The following is a 19,264-nucleotide window of genomic DNA, read 5'->3' on the forward strand; positions in this document are numbered from 1 at the left end:
ACACCAATCAGTGGAAATGATGCATATCTATATTCACTTTAGTGAATAGAGCTATACGCTGAAATAAGCTTTTTACTAGTATTCTAAGTTATTGAATTTGGATGTGTAAATACTGTACCAGGTTTTAAGTGCAACACGACATGAGCATTTTTAAGTCATTTCATTAAAACTGACGTCTGCAAAAGCAAAACATATTTCCTGGAAAAGGCCAATATTTTATTTAATACATTTTCAAAATACTTCACAACATGTTGACCTAAAAGCACTGCTGTAGAGTCCTTACTTTGAAATGAGGTTAATGTAAATGCTTTCCAGTGTGAAACAGCATATGGCTGATTCACTACATAATGACTGATGATAAATAAAAGCTGTCTTGCTTCACTTCTTTAGCAATCAGCAATTTACACACACACACACGCACGCGCCCACCACACACACACACACACACACACACACACACACACACACACACACACACACACACACACACACACACACACACACACACACACACAATGGCAGGATGCTAGAATGTACCATTAAACCAAACACTGGCGTACATTGAACAATTATATATGGTGGAATCAGACTTAAAAGCTTGGTTGATAGGAAATAAACACCTCAATCCAAGGAATGATTTTAAACAGTACGTAAAACAAGAAATGCAAATCAAATTAAAACAAAAGCATTCAATAATACAATCTTACACTAAAACTCCTTACAGACAAACAGAAAAGACAGAAACCATAAACCACAATAAGCATCCTGGTAAACGGTGTTCCATTCAGAGTTTTCTGCAAGGCATTTGTATTTATATTACATCATTCATACATCCAGCTCAGTCTTGTTCCCTGCCTCAGGCAAGAACAGCTCAAAGAAAGACTTTGCTCTGCGTTGCAGTCCCTTCAGAGTCTGAGGTCAAGTCAAACATAAATTTACTAACCGAATCCGCATAAAAAGCCGAACCAAATTATCACAACAATTCGGCATCAACACAGTGTACTATCCCCTTTTTTCTTTCTTTCTCTCACTTTAGTAAAGATATAAAACAGATATGAAAATAAAGCTCCCATACTAGCTACATCTTAAAAAGCTGAAATCGAGGGCCCCTCATTTTATTGGAAGATCATCCACTAATCCAGCTGCTGCAAGATGAAAGTGTATCACGCTGAAAAAGAGACATCAGTGAAGACGGGACTCCATTAGGCTGCTAAACTATGCTGGTTTTGTTTCTCAGCTTTCGGACTCAACTAGATCTGATCACTCATTGCAAGACACATAAATTGATTTAGTTGTTCATTTCCGTTTTTCTTTTTTGAAAATGTAAAAAAAAAAAATAGAAGAAAAGAAAAAAACTTTGTAAATATCAGAAATAACCTCTAAATTTTAGTCCCAACTTTCGCCACGTTTGAGCTGGTTCGGCCCTAAAAATCCACTTTTTCATTAGCATTAGCATTAGCTGAGGGTTTGACTTTGTCCTCGTCCGCATTAAGAGGCTTTTTTTCCTCTTCCACTTGTTCAAATTTATTATATGACACAGACGAGGTTATTGTCTGAGCAGGCAAGTCATCCATTTCCTCTTTGAAATCCTCAATGGTTTTCCTCTTGAAGCAGCCGCACTAAGGACAGGCACAAATGCAACCATTTAGATCAAACACCAAAACAAACAAAACCATGTCTTAATTCCCAACAGGCTCCAAAGCTGGACATAGAAATCTCACCTTCCACATGATGACTGTGAGTATGATCAGAAGGATAAATCCCAGTATCACTCCAGTCGCAATGATCAGATTCCTATGTTGAGGCACTTTAAACTCAACTGTGACTGTAGCCTGTTAGCAGAGAAAGAACAGGTTGTGCTTTACATAAAAAAATTCATTTGTATTAACTACATAGGTATCGATGAGAGTTTTACATACTGATTGTTCTACTGTGTAGTTCTTGTTTTTCTGAAATGAAAACTCAGATTACAATTACCTTCAAAACTGCATCTTTGAGAAGGTATCTCAGCAGTTCAAAATATACATACCTCGTTTTTCTGGGAAGACAGCACGTATCTACTACCATTATAGTGAACTTCCAAAGTGCTGTTAAATTTGACCTCTCCGTGGACTCCAGTATATTTTTTCAGAAAGGGCATATTCTTTAGAGAAAGAGCAGGACAGGACAGTTGAGGGAATGTCACAGGTATGTGTGGTGTATTTTGTCTTAACTCATTACATTACATACAGATTCGTAGTTTTCCAGATTTCGGAAATGCACATCCCCCAACAGGGAAACGTAAACATTTGAATAGTTTTTTAACATAAATGTATCGCATTTTATGGCCACACAGTTTTCTTTCCATGGGCAGTCCTGCAACAAAATAATACTTTGTGTCACATAGTGATTTACTCATAGTATGACAACATAGTTTAAGTCCTAATCTGTTACACTAACCTCAGCTTTTGGGGTGGACATTTTTGAGCACAGTGTATTGTTCTTAAAAACGTGAGAAAAATGTAAATATTAAAAGCTTGCAAATAAGAGAAGCGGTAGAAGTTAAATGAGACGTGTTGAAACAATTGGACAACTTACTGGCTCGACAATAACTCTGTAGTTTTTAATTTCAAAGTCGTGTTCCAGTTTCTCTTGGAAGAAGAGGGACATGTTGATGGGAAAATCCTTAAAACCTGCGTTGTATATCTGTAAATAATAAGAAGCCACATCATTCTGAATAAACAGGTATGTTTTTTCTATGATAAACTGATGTTTCTGCTTCAAAGTGTTACAATTGCACTGTATTTTAAATCACTTACCTTGTATACAGTTGTCATTTTTTGCGCTTTATAATTTTCTGGAGTGAACTCCAGGTTCTCAACAGATGTGTCATTTCTGAAAAAACAAAAAAACAACCATTGCAAAATACAGGAAACCTTCGTACAGCTGAAGATACAGTGGATGTGTGTCACACTACTTACACTGCTGTGGTCATTCCAACAGAATATTTTACAGGAATACTTTTGGTCATAGAAGAACTCTCGCTGGAGTTTGAATTTTCACTAAGAATGCAAAGGATACAATCTTATAAGTGTTGAAAATAGAACATTTTGCTTCCCAGAAAATTTTAAACTTCCTTCCATTGGGAATTGCTTTAAAAAAAAAAGTACCTTTTTGCAAAGACTGTCATCAGCATTGTGTCATTCCACTCAAAATCTTTGGTGCGAAAAGTAGCAGTAAACATGGCCTTTTATGGGACAAGAGAAAATTTGGTTCAGGCAGAAAGACAGGCTGTTAAAGTTTGTCATCAGAAAGCTCTTCAAAAACTCTGTTGTGTCGCTGAGAAGGATGTTTGGCTGCAGTATGACTCACAGAGGATTTGCTGCGATATACGGGAAGGCTTATCCCACAAACGGTTTCATTAAGTTTTTCTTGATCCGCGCAGATTTGAGTTAGTTTCTTGTTCTGATGAGGAGAGAAAAGTTAAACCAAGCTTAACTGCTGTAAAGCTCCATGTTTCAAAGCAAAGCTGCATTGACAGAATCTGTGTCTTTGATGAAGCACATGTAAGAGTCACCAAAACCTTTTAGGCCTGTCTCTGAACGAGACGGCAGATTTGTTTCAAGCATTTGGTTGTGAAAACTCTGCCGAGACATCCGACACATCCTGTGTCGGTTTCAAGTCCTCAAAAAAAAAACGTCTTGCAGTTTCCTCTACATGTTGTGTGTCACAAAAAAAGGATGAAGTAAACATATTTTGTCTTTCCAGTTAACATAAAATTAAAACAACAACTTTTCTGGGGGTTTTTAGATGGCCATGATGTCAGTAAACACATTTTTAATGAAGCAGCGTTAGACTTTCCCCCAGCTTGTATTCAATGCTCATTTACAATTACAATTTATAATTAGTATTCTTCAAAAAATGTGTACAACTTCTCATCCAAACCCAGTGGGCTGAGGCCATTTTACATGTACAATGTCTATGAAAAGTATTCACCTTCTTGGAAGTTTAACCCTTTTTATTACTTTAACAAATCGATCATGGCCAACAAAATTTTCCATTTTGATAACAAAAATTAAGAAAAAAAACCTTTAAAGGGGCAGTATTATGTATTTTCCATACACATAGCACCATTTTGTAGCACAATCAAGCAATTATGTTATGGAAATGCTGAATATATCAAACATGATTTTGTAAAAATTAGACTTTACAATTTAATGTCTCAAAATTGTGCCTCTGTCTGTTTAATAAGCTCCTGTTCTTTCTGACACTCCACTTTCTGCACCTATCACAACAATGTTTGTCTTCAACATTATTCTTATAAGCATTGTGTTTGGTAACTGCTGCTGCCGATAATCTGGGGGGGAGTTGTGGGGAAGGGTCAGTAACATTATAATATGATCTGAATTTCAAAAAAGTCAAATTTACATAATACTGACCAAAAGTGAAAATTGATTAGGCAACATAAAATAAGTGATTGCATTATTATTTGGTGACTGGCCTAATTCAACAGAGGTCCAGCAAAGTAGTGCGTGTGAGTGTGTCTCCGGTGACTACAATATAAAGACACCTGTATCTGTAGGTCCAATCACTAGCTAATCAGTATCTCTGGACGCCATTAGAAGCAAGAAGGAGGAGGCCAATGAGACACCTCTGACTACACTGAAGGAGTTACAAACTTGAGCAGGAGTTACAAACAGGTTTAGTGGACAAACCAGATCATTATGAAGATCAAATATCCATCTAATAGTTACTTTTCCTGGCACTAACTGATAGGGAGCTTGTGTCAGAGGGCGACTTTTGTTATTTTTTTTCTGCATGCATCTTCTAGCCTTTTACTTAATATCTAAGATGCTGCATGTGGTTCATACATACAATTTCTTTTTTTTTAATATATATATATTTTAAGGTTTTGTTGGCTCTAGTGGCCTTTATTTGAAAGTAGTTTGACAGGAAAGAGGGTTATGAGAGGGGGGCAAGACATGTGGCAGATGTCGCCAGGCTGGGAATCGAACCAGCGATCACCGGCATGAGGACTAAGGCCTCATGCCTTAGTCCTCATGCCTAGCACAACGTGGGCAAAGCACAACATGGGTTGTGCTTTGCCCCTGCGCCACCACAGCACCCCACGTATGATTTCAATAGTAATTTCTTCATCAGTAATTTCTTCATCGTTTTCAAAGATTTTCATTGATGAACTGAAATTTGACAGGAAAGAGTGTAGAAAGAGAAGAGGCAAATGGGCTGAGGCTGGGAATCAGACCCAGCAAACTGAAGTTTCCTATTGCTATGGTAATCCTAAACGTGAGAAATTGTAATCATATCATTCTTTTAAGCAATTTATCCCTAAAATCTGTACAGTCATTTCAAACTTGTGGATTCAATTTCTCTTTTTAAACTTCTTTCTAGATTTTATGTAATCTTTCCATCCTGAAAAAAACAAACAAAAACAAAACAGCAAATCAGCTAAAACAGCCAGAAAGTAATATGCCTTAAATTACCCCTGTTTGATCCAACATTGAGAAAGAGAGGCCTTCGGGGTAGAGCATCGTCAGGCTGGTGTTGTACGAGTCATCAGCCCTATTGTGGAGTTTTATCCATATTTTGATGGTGGTTTCTTTTGCCACTAATAGTTCCTTAGACCTTAAACAGGAAAAGTATTTGTTAAATTCAGTTAAGTTGTTTGAAGCAAAAACAATTGCTCTTCTAGATGCATGTGCATATGTGTTTTTTTCCAATATACATACAGAAAATCAAAATCCACTTTAAGATCAGCAATGCAGATTTCTTTTTCACAGCGTTTTTCGAAAGGAACCTGTGAAAAATGTATATTGTCCAATGAACAGAGCTTTGGCCAAACTCCTCCAAGAATAAACATTTATCTTCATTGTTTTCTTTACACATCCATCTTTACATCTTTACATTCCTGCAGCACCCTTTGGTTACTGGACCCACCTTAACAAAAGCCCGTCTTTTGCTGTCTATGTTAAGAATGGCTGTTGAAATCTCATTGAAATCTTGGGAAAAGTTTAACTTGATGTTGACAGGAGATAATGTATCTTGTATACATTTCTGGAAAACAGAAATAACACTGTGGTCATTTCTTGAAGAGACAAAACCAGAAACATTTGAGTAAGATTGATTTCGATCTTATGATTATTCATACATTCATGGAGATGGAATAGTTGAAGCATGTTTCCTTGTCAGTCAGCTCCTGGGTATGTGTAATATTCCGTCTACTTTTTCCATTTTCAATGAAGAAACCTCGACTTGATTGCCTCATTGGATCCACTTTGAGGATGAATGTGATCTTGATTCCTGGCTCTTTAGTGGACAACAGTGTGCCATTAAAATGACAAACTTGCAGTTGCTGTAGGTGAAAATCCCATTTTTAATCCTCACCTGCAGTGCTGTTTGTTACTTCTACCATTTCAAAGCAAGCTGTTATGTTAGTCATTGGTAAAGGTTTGTCCTCCGTCTTGTCCAAGCAGTTGATTTCCTGAATGCTTATCACACTGGGATAAAATGACAGCTTAGCCTTGATATCTAACACAGGTTTGGATCTGAAAGAGACCAAATAAAGGATTTGTGAACAGTTTTGATGCAACTCCCCTCAAAAAGTTATTTTTTTTAACATATCTGCAGTTTTAATCAAGCAACTTTTCAGATTGCTTTATTTTTTACCATCAGATGTTTTAATTTGGTAAAAACTACAAGTGCTTTAAAAGCATCAAGCCTAACTTCATCTGTAGCCTTTTTTCTACAAACGAACCCAAGTTTGCATTTCAACACTTCATTTAACTTGAAGAGTGTAGTGGTGCACTAACAAAGTTATACCTTAAGACAACAGCAGCACCTTGGGATCCCACCACAATATCTGGCAACATATCGTCTCCAAGATCGATATCTCCATTGATGGACTGACCAAAAAATCTCAATCCAGGATCAATTTGTGCTCCTGTGATTCTCTGGAAAAGCAGAAACTTCATTATTAAAACTGCCACGCACACGCACACACATTGACAAAATAGTTGGCGTCAATGGAGGAAAAACTCACATTGGTCACTGAAATAATTTGAAACTGACAAAAGTACTAATACATAAAAAAATACTGAAGATTAACCAGTGAAAATCATACATTATTGCTGCTGAATTGTGTTGTTTCTTTCTTTGAGTACTTCAACAGGCCTGGAAAAAAATTGTTGGTACCTGTAACTTAAAATTTTGTTGCACAACCTTTTGAAGAAATTAAATTATTCCTGCAACTGTCAATTTCTACATCTGTCCATAGGTGTTTTGGTTCACTCCAGTTGTCCCAGTAACTTTGTGACAGGTCAACATGCATTGTGGTAGTTTCGCTTTTAAATGCTTTGGTTTCCTCCCATGAAGTCCACTTTGGCTCGAGCAACAACAGATGGTGTGATGTGACACTGATCTACCTTGACTTTGGAGTTCACCTTTAATTTCTTCTAAAGTTGTTCTGAACTCTTCAGTTGCCATTTGTGTTAACCTTTTCTTCAATTTGTCATCATGCAGCCAGACAGGTTGGCTAAAGTGTTGTGAACTTAACTTTCTAATTAATATGTGCTATTCTAGTATAGACAACTTTCTCCTTGGCTTCCTATGATCCATATTCAGCATCGTACACACCATGTCAGCAAAGGTGGTTGAAAAAACAAGTGGAAGCATTTTTACCCTTAAAATCTACCAAGCACTTAGTTCAAATATTGCAACAAATCACTGTAAACTCATTCTGTAATTTTACAGAATGAGGAGGGTCACTGAAGGGTCCTGCTGGGGTCTTATGGTGTTTATCAATGATGACCATGTGATTTTTTTTTCTTGTATTCTGAAGCAGTGTTGGATGATGTGAAAGCAGCCTTAGGATATCCAATGTTGTTAAGAAAAGAGTGTATTGATTGCACAATTATGCTGAAATGGCAGTGCAACACATTAAACGATTTCAGAGGTTTTGGTATGATTAGCTAACTGGTAGTAGTAAAAAAGCTAATTTTGGATGTTGTTTGCACGATTCCTTTTTGCTCCAGTTGTTGAGATATGTGCATAGAGTGCTCTGATGAGAAAATCTCTTCTCCTCTCAAGTTGCTGATGAGTTGCAAGAAGGACCTGACACTTTTTGTCTTCCACAGTAAGACTGAAACTAGTAGCTATGCAGAAATCTTTCATATATGGTATGTGGGGCAATTGTGTAGCTCGTGAGGAAACTCACAGACGTGGTACCTGCAGCAGTACCCATGTGGTATGGCAGGAAAGCAACAGTGACAAACATCGCTGGGGCGCGCAAAGCAGTTGCATAACGAGAGCTTTCATGAGGATATGTGGTGTCCCAGATTTGCGCTTATTGTGCTACATTTGAACAGCTGTGCAGGTAATAGAGACTGGTGGACAGTTTTAGCCTGGTGTGAGAGAGGGTATAGCCTTCTGTTGCCCTTAAAAAAATCTTACTTTGTTTATACCATGCACTAAAAAACAATATTTCTGCCACAATTGGATTTATGACTGCGTCATGATAAATAGTTTTAATTTCATTTCAATTTTCTTCACCTTTCTCTCTCAGCTGTGTGTTCTTGTATTAAACACTAAGCATGTTAAACTCCAAAATAAATTTCAGAAAATGCGTGAACTTTACTTGACAGAATCTTATATGATTGTGTCACCTGGCCGGAAATGTTGCGCATCCCTGTGCCTTTTTGTCCAAGGTAGATGTAGACCGCTCCGGCGTTGTTCTCTTCCAGGGGGGCTCCCACTGCAACATCGCGGAGACCATCTCCATTCAGATCTAAAAGACTGGATATGGTGGTGCCAAATCTGCCCATGGACGGTGCTTTCACGTGAAGCACCCTCATTAGGTCGATCTACAAGCAATAAGGACAATATTTAGCTCAGTAATAAACTCGTTAATAAGTTACTTTTAATCTGAGCCTTAACAATTGATGTACCTCATCAGACAGGGCGTAGACGTAAATCGACCCTTCTTTTCTCTCCTCGGGAAGGAAAAACATTGGAGCACCAACCAGCAGGAAGTCAGTGTTACCGTCTGAGTCAATGTCCACTGAGCACAGCTCCGCACCAAAATAGGAACCAATCTGGAAGGTACAGGTAAAGAGTTGCTTCCCGAGCTTTTACTTTCTGAAAAATTAGCTGGAAATTCAAGGAGGTTTTCTCTGCAACTGCAAAACGGAAACTTTGACTCTCAGTATAAATAATAATTTCTAATATAATCATTTGTGTTTGTTTGCAAACAAAAACTTGTTTGTAAATTCTTAACTCTTCCTAAAAGTCAAAAGCAAAATACGTTCATAGGCAGACGTAAGCTTAAAAAGGAGCAACCCATGTTCATGTTACTTGTTAATATAATAGATTTAAAAAAAACTACAATTCCCAACCTGGTCCACAGTTAATCTTTGAACTATTGGCCACTTGTCTTCATCACGTCGGAAAACTACAACCTCTCCCATGTGATTGAAACGTGGGGCGCCCGTGAAATACAAAGAAATGCCATTTCTTTCTCCAACAGAAAGAGAGTATCCTACAAATGTGAGTAGCAAGAAATTGTCATGAATTTCTCTTTTACATTGCACAATGTACGGCATTAACAGTCAATTTGAAACCGATTAAATTATTCAATGATATTTCAGCTAAAATAAATCATCTGAGTAAGATAGCAAATAATTAGCATACCCATGTAGGAGGCCTCTTGCATTTCTGGGTCTAATATCGCCTTGTTTGGATTCTGATAATCATTGAGAGTCCCACGCCAAGTCTTTGAACCCACTGAGGCCAGAATCAAGGTGTCCTGTCAAGACAAAAGTTTGATCAGAACACACACATCCTGACTTATCTGTGAAAAATTATCCTTTGGTGGAGACTCATCAAGGTCTATTTCTATTAATTCAGTTTTTAAGCAGAACCTTTTATAGAAGTTTCCTGATGTCTTCTTGAAATTCACTTATTTCAAGAAGACATCTATGACTCTACTCAGGAACAAAAAAGAATGCAAATGTTTGACAAAACTGCAAGCCAGATGAAAACAAAAACATTAAATATGCCAACTAAACCAATGCATAATTTACCTTGTGTGAGACGGCACTGAATCCACTTTGCGCCATTTCATTACTCAGTTCTCCAGATCGAGTCCCATTAGATCCTGAAAATTACGTAAGGGGAAAAAAATGTCACTATCACATGGACAGGGAAACATCATTAGCATCTCATTTATCAAAATAAAGCAGGAAAGACAAATCACCTTCAATAGCGAAGATTTGTTTCTGAAAATTTTCCAGTAGTCCATTAAGTCCATCATAGTTTTCAATTTTGAAGACATTTTTATCTTTTGGATTTGATGCAATTGCTTTTAATTTGCTGAATTGATTATCTTTAATCTTAACCTGAAAAGAAAAAAAAATTGTACATGATTTCAGACAATTAAAATGACAATTTTAATTGTAATTTGAAACAATACCACATTGCATTGTTTTAAATACAATGTGGTATTTGAAACAAGGAAGCAAACTCTCTTCTTAAGAGACAAGTGGTTTTTAATTGGTCTGTATTAACAGTCTGATTTACCAGTGATTAGTATTCTGCAACAGCTTTACAGAGACTGAAAATGCAGCTTATGAACCAATCATACAATACCTTGAAAGAACTTTAAATCAGCTCTTGTGGCCTTTATTTCATAGTTAATAGACAGGAAAGTGGGTAATGAGAGAAGGGAAGAACATGCAGCAAATGTCGCCAGGGCAGGAATTGAACCTGCGACAGCCATGTCGAGGACTAAGGCCTCCATATGTGGATTGTGCTTAACCCCTGCGCCACCACAGCACATCCACCTTGAAAGAACTTTTGATGTAAATCTGTTCTATATGCAATTGAAACCAGACATACAGCAAGTAAAAAGACCGATTTTTTTCTCATTGTCTTGAAGTTAAATCAGGCCAAACTTTTCTTGTTTTAGATCAGTCAGAATGACCAAAAATATTTCTATTTGCTAAATGTTATCAAACTTATTCAAAGCATTTCTTGCAGTTTTTTTTGTAACTTTCTTCAAATTTAGAAGTTTACATACATTTGGGCAGTATCAGAGATAATTGTGTTTCAAACTGTATGACTTGGGTCAAACCTTTTGGGTTTCCTTCCACCAACTTCTGATTAACTAATGCATTTGAGTTAATTGGAGGCACACATGTGGATGTATCTTACAGCCACACCTGAAACAGAATGCTTTCTTGTTTGACATGATGGGAAAGTCTAAACAAATCAGCCAAAACACCAGGAAGAGAGTTGTGCAACTGCACAAGTCTGGTTCATCCATCTTTTTTGCTGCAAGGCAAATTCCTTCAGTGCGCTTACTGCAGTGATGGGATTTACTGAACAAGTGTTTGTAATGAGGACGAGCACTTGTTCAATAAACTTTCTTCTTTATTTCAGCCCAGGTGGATAGGGTGAAATGTTCTGAGTACACTCTTAACCTTTTAAAGCAAATGCTAAAAGTTATGTTCTTTTTCATTTTTCATAATAATGTTGGGCTGGGGTTGAGGAACTATGCCTTAATCACCAGGATGCGTAGACTTACTGTATAAAGCATAGTTGAAATACACGAACGTTTGGTGATGTAATAATAAGCAAGAAAGGCAAACACATAAATGCTAAAGATTTTTTGTTGGAGAATTTAAAAGCAGTATTCTGGAAAAACGATTTCACTATGTACAGTGTGATGGGCAATTAATGTTGCTCAGTTTCACAAGGAATTTAACAGAAAAAAAATCTAATAAAGCAACCACATCTTTGAGTCTAATAATACAGAAAAATATGTTCATACTTACCCCAATAACAACTCGAATGACTTCTTTGCTATTATAGGTTTCAACACTGTTGTAAGGTTTATCCAGTTCACTTGGATCTCCATCTGTGATTATCACCACAGCTTTATTTGCATCTTTTGAGGCTCCTGCTGCTTTATTTTCCAAGAGTTCGTACCTGAAGAAATGCTGGCAATTTTAGGGTTGCTGAAGACAACTCAGCTTAATCAGCAGGAACTAATTTGTGTACTGTATGAACTTTGGGCACGCTTACTTACAGTGTAAAGTTAAGGGCCCTGTATGTGTTGGTTAGACCCTTCATATGCGGTTCTTTGATAAGTTTGTCTTGAGCCGTACCATCAGCGTAATCATTAAAGTCGAACACTGCCTTGTAGGTTGTTGAGAACTGAACTGCTGCAAACTAAAGAAAAATATACAATATTGATTTAATTTAACATTAGAGATTATACCCTAACCCACTTACACTTTAACTAAATGCTGAAAGAATGCAGTGACCTTGATAGATGTATTTTTGGCATAATAGTCCATCATGCCTATTATGAATTTTTTATTTTGTTCAAATTCTGTGCCGGTCATGCTCTCGGATCCATCAAACAGAAACACAAGATCTACAGCCTTTTTTATGCATTCTGTAAAAAAGTGCAGAATATTAGAACACCATATAAATCAGCATATGAATACTACAAAAAGCATAATCTTACTTTGGAACAAAGGCTTGAAAGAAGACAGCAGCTCAAAATCATGTGTGATGTTGTAACACAGACTGTTCAGATAGACGTTCTCATCGCATGGATGAGCGAGGCTTGGACTGCAGGCCTAAAGCAGAGCAAAACATGTTAGAGAAATGGGTCTGGAACACTGTTTATGCATTAGTTTTGCTCTAAAACATCCCAGATAGCGTGTGGTTTCTTACAATAAACCGGGATTCTGTGTCCGTGGTTATTGACAAGCCGAGATGCTTGGCTGAATACGAATGTGAAGAACCTGTAAAACATTTTGTTCCAGTTATACTTTATAGCGACAAACTGCTCGGTTTTTACAACGAGGTTTGATGATGAAAGTAAATGAACATTGAATAGGTTCTTGCATTTATTTTTCCTTTAATTTCATCACAGACTAGATGTACGAAAGAGTGCCAGAGTCAGACGAGGAGAGTAGAAAGTCCGTCTTCGAAATAGACACAGTTTCTTGTACAATCGTGTCAAAGTTCTGCTACTGAAAATAATCTGTTGATCTGTTAAAAGATAATGTATTTTCCTTACTGTTATAACTGTTACCAAAGTATAATTTAGCAAGATACTTGCCAGTTCTCATTTTAATGCAGTGGTAAGACCGCTTTTTTCTTCTTCTTTTTTTACTACTTTATTCTCGTAATTTTAAAAATATTCTCTTGGTGTGGCCCTAATGCTCTGTTGTACATATGAAACCAAACTAGCTGTACTTAAGCTATAAATATAAAATGCATAATTGCCTACAGATTTAGTTTGATTCACACCCCTGGAACCTTTTCACGTTTTACCACTCTACAGCCACAAATTCAACGTATTTCATTCACCTAAATGAAATCCAGCGCAACCACCCCCCTTTGCTAGTCAAATAATTAATAAATAGTCCACAAATGTTTACTGTTATTAAAACTTGCTTACTGATTTAAATAAATGGTTTTATTATTTTATTTATTCTTCTCTGTAAGGTGGCTATGGGTCTTAGAAAGGTTCCCTCAGAAAAAGTTTTATATTATTAAAATTGTTATGTAGCCTCAACGTAGATATGACTGGATATTAGTGAGCAAACAGCATCATAAAGACCAAGGAGCACAGCAGACAGGTCAGAGAGAAAGATGTAGAGAAACTTAAAACTGGATCAGATTATGAAACGATATCCCAAGCTAGGAACATCTCGCTGAGCTTGGTTCAAAATAAAATACTTTCATCTCTGCTTTTAGAAAAATTACTTTCTTTACTCCACTTGGTTGTTTGATGAATGCTTCCCTGAGACCTAATATGATTTTGTCTGATTTCTGAGGACTGACTGCCCTTTTCTTTTGTCTTTCCCATTTTGGGAAGTGGAGTAGATCACATCACTTTATACTTCAGGGAAATAAGAAGGCATGAGTAACTTAAAATTCCTGAGAAGTACGAGTTTTAAATGACTGAATCATATTTACATTGCAACCAGCATTCATTCCAACTTCTTTTCCAATTTTCTGAGTTATATTTTAAACTTCAGTACTGTTGGAAGCCATTTTTCTTCTCCTGTACAGTATAATGCAGTGGTGGTTAAATGTGAAAGAACGCGTACCATTGAACCACAATGGAGTCTCATTTTGGGCGAACTTGGAGATCCCCCCTGATCCATTTTGCCGCAGCGGTGCAGTAACGATCACCCTATGAACCAAAGAAATACCAGTGAGATATCAGCAAAAACGTGATTCTCAGAAAACAGAAAAGTTTCTGCTAATTACCAAAGTGTTGTTCATATGACAAAATATTGTAACACAGCTTAAACCACAAGCTTCTTACAGGAAATTGTTTAAAAGATAGTTATCTCCTGTCTACTGATCGCTCTTAACTTTTCTCTGAATTTACTCAGAACAAGAGAACTGGAGCTGCAAACTCACCCTTTGTCCTTGGGCGACTTGTACTGGAGCACCTTGTATCCAAAGAAATCTTTCTGCTCGCCTTTATAAAAGCGAGGGTTTGTTGTGTCAACGTTGAAAGCTGAAGAAATTGGGATGGCTGCAGCTGAAAAGTATGAAAGATACATTTTACAAGCTCACAAAAGTAGCAGAGCAGAGCAAGTTCCTTTTCTGGATTTCTAAAGTTGTCTTCATTGTAAAATAATCTGATCGACCACCTTTGTTATCTTTTCAAAAGAAATTTAATAAGTGCAAGCTGGTATAAATAGCAATCAGATAATATGAACTTTGCAATGGGGAGTGAACTGTAAAATTTATCGTTTTAAATGTAAGCCATCTCATTTCTCTGGGACTTCTTTACTTAGTTTGCCAGGAAATCCTGCTTAGATCAGAGATATAAGCAACAGCCCAAACTAAGCTAATGATAAAACAGAGTAGGTGTATTGCATGAAGTGAGCAAGTTTAAAATAAATGTGTGATAATCCACACAGGACATTCACTACTTCAATACCAGAGTTATAAAACGACTTTCTGGAGTTCTTGTCTCCAGTTTTCAATTGTCAAAAGCAGAAGCTAAGATAGAAAACTTTTCTTAAAGCCACAAGAGCACAAAAAAAGTTAGTAATTAGTAAAATTAGGAAAGGCAAAGGTCATAGCTTATAGGAAACATCATCACATGAGAAACATTACAGCCCATCTGCCTTTTTACAGAATTAGGACTTTTACTAAACCTCAAAATTGTTTTTTTTTTCTTCTGCAGCTGGTGGGCTTCAGGTTAATGGTTCTCAAGGTCCACCGACCTTAACTTTTAGGCATCTCTCTGCTCCAAATTTCCTCTGCATGCCATCAGAAGCCTGTCAATCTCCCACTTATTTCAGTCCCCAGTCAGGCGTGTGGCAGCAGAATCATGCAGGATAATGAATCCTGAACCACTTTGGATCATTCTTCTGCTGCACGACTCAGTTGAAATTAAGGTCATGAAATGGTCTCCATGTATTTTCCTTCAGTAGGGAGCAGAACTCTCAGGTCCATTTAGGGCGAGTCATGCAGATCCTCAAGCAGCAAAGCAGCCTCTGTTATCTTTTTGGTGAACAGTGGTTTTGGTGTTCTTAACTTTGAATGGTGACCGTATCACTGAGTTTCTTGTTTGCTCCATTCATAAATAATGGCTCTCCCTGAGGTTCAATGGCATGCCAAAGTAGATGGGATAAATATGCCAAGTAGATCCCATGCCAAAGTAGATGGGATAAATATGCCAAGTAGATCCCATGCCAAAGTAGATGGGATAAATATGCCAAGTAGATCCCATGCCAAGTAGATGGGATAAATATGTTCTGCTTTTTAAAAATATTATAACCTACTTCATGCTGTCAAACAGGATATATTGAAGAGATTTCTTGGCTGAATTCAGCTTTTCAGAAAGTGCGTCTGATCGCAGTTAAATTATAAATTACCAAAAGATTCCTATCACAACTTCACATAGGAGTAGGTGGACGTGGATAGTTTTTCTACATAATAAATCAATTTATAATTTGAAAATTGCTATTTGTATGTATTGAGGCTGTGTTAATTGCTAAGACCTGAAATCTTTTAAACAACAGAAGTGAGCTGAGACCAACCTAGTTACTGTCATTTGATAGAGAAGTTGACACTGTGGGCAAAACAGAAAAAAAGCTGCTGGAGTTGTTGCTCTCGCTTCTCACGTCACCCTCTTCATGGTGCAGACGTGCTGCACTTGGGTTTGAAGAGGCATAACTGAGGAAGGACGTAGTCTCTAGTTTTCAACGCAAGTTCTTAAGCTATTCCCTAGCGTGCTAAAAATAAATATTTACTTATTTTACTCTGTTCAACCAACATAACATCAGAGACATAAAACGTATTAAAAAAAACACCTGCACTTCAGATTTATCACATTTTTTCCATAGATATACTTAATCAAAATGGTAATGAAGGATGCTCTCACAGAATATCAGCATATTTAAGGTTTGAATAAAACCCAGTCAAGCAAAAGGGGAACTTTAGCAGCCAGTAACGTTTTTCTCACAGTTTCTTGTGTAAATTCAGCAGTGAGTCATTCTGACAGTGGAATAGATACTTAGAGGGTTAACTTCAGTAAAACTACTGATTTAAGCTGCTTTATGAGTGAATCGGAAGGGGAGGGAGTACTTTTTTAAAAATCTTTTTTAGTATAAAATGATTTCTTACACTGAAAAGTTCTTTTGTTAAAAAGGAACTGCCTTCATTAGATTCGCTATTGTACTGTTCACATTAAGCAAAGGTGTTAAGAAAAGTTACATAAGTGCACATTTAAAGCTTTAAAATGACAAGTGATTTTTGTAATTAATGTATAGGACAATAAATAAACCTTTTCCAGATCTCTGCCTCTGTTGGTAGAAAGTATTGTGCACTGTCTGATCAGTTATTCACAGAAATAGTTTTAACATTTCAGCAAGAGCCATTAAACATTTTAGAGAAATGGTGTGTAGTATGAACGCTGACCTATATAATTGAAAACCTAAAAAAACAAAAAAAGTTCCTCATGGTCGCCGCTTTAGGTAAGGTCAGGTAAGGTAATTTTATTTATATATCACAATTTTAGCAACAAGGCAATTCAAAGTGCTTATTCACAATGCTTTCAGTGGCTGGCCGACGTGTAAATATAATTCAATATCACCTTTGCACATCGTTTTGCAACAGCTGAGCCCTCCCAGAAAAACTTTCCGTCGAAGAAAAAACAAAAAAACATTGCAATAACTATTTTTTACAAGTAATGTTCTCACAATATTAAGCTTTTTGTGCTTTTAGCTGTTGGCACTACTCAGTTTGTTCTAAAGGAGCAGAAAATCAGTTGGGTAAACCGAAGATCATATCATGATGACACAAGGATGAAATGCACCCGTTTGTGGTGAAGAGTTCCTGTTTTTATTCTTCTTAAGTCTGTTTCCTTTCCACATAAACAGAACAAAAACAAAGCTCGTAATTTGTCACAATTTGAGTAAAAAGGAAAGCTGTAACTTTAAAATAAAAACGACATACTGATTATTTTAGTTGCTTCATATTTAACCATTTAGATGATTTCCACACTTTCCGATCAAAACCACAATTCACCCCATAGTTTTCAGTTTTAGGTGAATAACATAAAAAAAACACACCAATAAATAATTTTTACTTACCTGCCAATATCATGTAGATGAGCAGATAGAAGCGCTGTGGCGCGTACATCTTGGCATGAATTCAGACTGTACAGACAGCGCCTTTCTGTGTCAGTGTGCAGTAGTTAGAGTGCGTGTTGAGAAGCGAGGCTGTTTCCTTAGCAGATGGGTGGGACACTTCCGCTATTGCACTGAGCCCCATTTACAGCTGCATAAAATGACTTCCATCCCCAATACTTTCCTCTGTCATAGAACAATTCTAATTATTTCTCTTTCAATAAAACACTCTCATTGGTTCAGATTGTGTTGGTTTTATTTTAAAAGCCCTTAAAATGTTGTTTAAAACGTAAATATCTTCCCCGTAAAGACATCTTTTCATGTATGAATGTTGTTGGCTGAACATGTTTCAACTCTGTTTAGGTTTGGAAAAGCCTTTTTCTTGAAAAATGTCCATAAATGCCAAGTCTTTTGGGCGGGCTCACAGATCAGCCACTTTTTTTAACAATAAACTTTAAAACCTCCTCTTGATGTAAAACAAACTCACCACCAACCTGGAAGTGATGGTGAGAGAAAATAAATATCTGTGCGTTTGTAAACCATGTAAGTCTGTTTGTGTGTAACTTTGGATGCTTATGTGTGCAAAACATGACTTGTGAACTGAAAAACCTTTTCTGTATGACTTTGGTAACTTCCAAATGTGTTTTCAGATGCACACCAATATCTAGAAATTATCAATACAAAGTAAACTAACACACGCACAGTTACAGAAATTACAGAAATAATCAAATTTGACAGATATTTTTTTTATCTTCAGTCTCACAAATGTGATAATTATGAATTCTGGCTCCTCCACATGCAAATGATTAAATTCATGAGCACAAATTGCCTAACATGCACAGACTATGCGACATGTATGTACAGATAAAATGCAAGTGCGTGAGGCTGTTTGAGACTTGTGTGACACTCAAACAGGCTTAGACAACTTACAGAAATCCAGAATGAAAAACAGAGGTAAACAATAAACACAGCCATGAAATACCTGTCTGTATAACCCAATCCACTTTTCTGTACTGGTAAGCACTTATCTTAGTCTAATTTTTGCTTTGCTTTTGTTTCTCATCTTCATTCTGTTTAATTTCAAACTTGTGACTGCAATTCCTCTGCTGCTGAAGTGTATTTTACAAATCCATCGCATGTCAAATCCAGTTTCTATTCTTCTTTTGAAATGACAAACAAGATGTGATTAATCAACAAACAACCTCTGCAACTTTTCCACAACAGAAACAAGAGTTTTGTTTTATTTACAGTGATCTGCTAAAATATATGCACACATGAAGGTATTTGCATTAAATCATAATTCACCAGTAAACATCAATCTATTTTCCTAAAGGTTTTGAAAGGTCAAACTGTATTCTTCTCTCCCAGAATGGCCTAAAATTTTGCTTTGAAAAATATCCCCACCCCATAATGCTGCCACTACCGTGTCTCACTGTTTGCAAGGGGGGGAGGGCCACCAGTTGACTGTATATAGTAATATATAGAGTCATATAGAGACTCTGTTACTCTATATAATAATATAGAGTCAACTGCACTGGATGCAAGCAAGAGCAGAATTGTATATGTCTATATTTTTTTTGCACTGATCTATTACT

The 19,264-nt window shown here is 36.8% G+C and overlaps 1 protein-coding gene across 1 annotated transcript; it reads right to left on the minus strand.

Moving 5' to 3' along the window:
* Positions 1 to 194: 194 nt before the first annotated feature.
* LOC103463430 (integrin alpha-L) lies at positions 195 to 19,193 on the minus strand. Its single transcript, XM_008406766.3, has 31 exons — positions 17,634 to 19,193; positions 14,443 to 14,566; positions 14,124 to 14,209; positions 12,736 to 12,806; positions 12,524 to 12,638; positions 12,318 to 12,451; positions 12,080 to 12,222; positions 11,826 to 11,979; positions 10,247 to 10,388; positions 10,074 to 10,147; positions 9,682 to 9,796; positions 9,387 to 9,529; positions 8,940 to 9,086; positions 8,658 to 8,855; positions 6,817 to 6,947; positions 6,382 to 6,542; positions 6,146 to 6,303; positions 5,935 to 6,051; positions 5,727 to 5,794; positions 5,481 to 5,622; positions 3,352 to 3,444; positions 3,150 to 3,226; positions 2,961 to 3,041; positions 2,799 to 2,874; positions 2,578 to 2,685; positions 2,440 to 2,481; positions 2,230 to 2,355; positions 2,030 to 2,143; positions 1,920 to 1,949; positions 1,722 to 1,832; positions 195 to 1,619 (listed from the first exon to the last, which is right to left on the minus strand). Exons 1-31 carry the CDS (start codon positions 17,680 to 17,682, stop codon positions 1,425 to 1,427), a joined length of 3,525 nt encoding a protein of 1,174 aa, XP_008404988.2. The 5' UTR covers positions 17,683 to 19,193; the 3' UTR covers positions 195 to 1,424.
* Between the last annotated feature and the right edge of the window lie 71 nt (positions 19,194 to 19,264).

Source organism: Poecilia reticulata, chromosome 1, assembly GCF_904066995.2.
Source record: "Poecilia reticulata chromosome 1, P_reticulata-male-v2, whole genome shotgun sequence".
Taxonomy (NCBI): Eukaryota; Metazoa; Chordata; class Actinopteri; order Cyprinodontiformes; family Poeciliidae; genus Poecilia; species Poecilia reticulata.

Bases quoted from the DNA above. Each gene is read 5' to 3' on its own strand.
- LOC103463430 (XM_008406766.3), bottom strand. From the start codon at position 17,682: ATGTACGCGCCACAGCGCTTCTATCTGCTCATCTACATGATATTGGCA. The intron at 12,223-12,317 runs GTCACTGCATTC...ATTTTTCTTTAG, and splicing joins CCAAAAATACATCTATCAAG to TTTGCAGCAGTTCAGTTCTC. The intron at 10,389-11,825 runs GTAAGTATGAAC...TTTTCTTTTCAG, and splicing joins TCATTCGAGTTGTTATTGGG to GTTAAGATTAAAGATAATCA.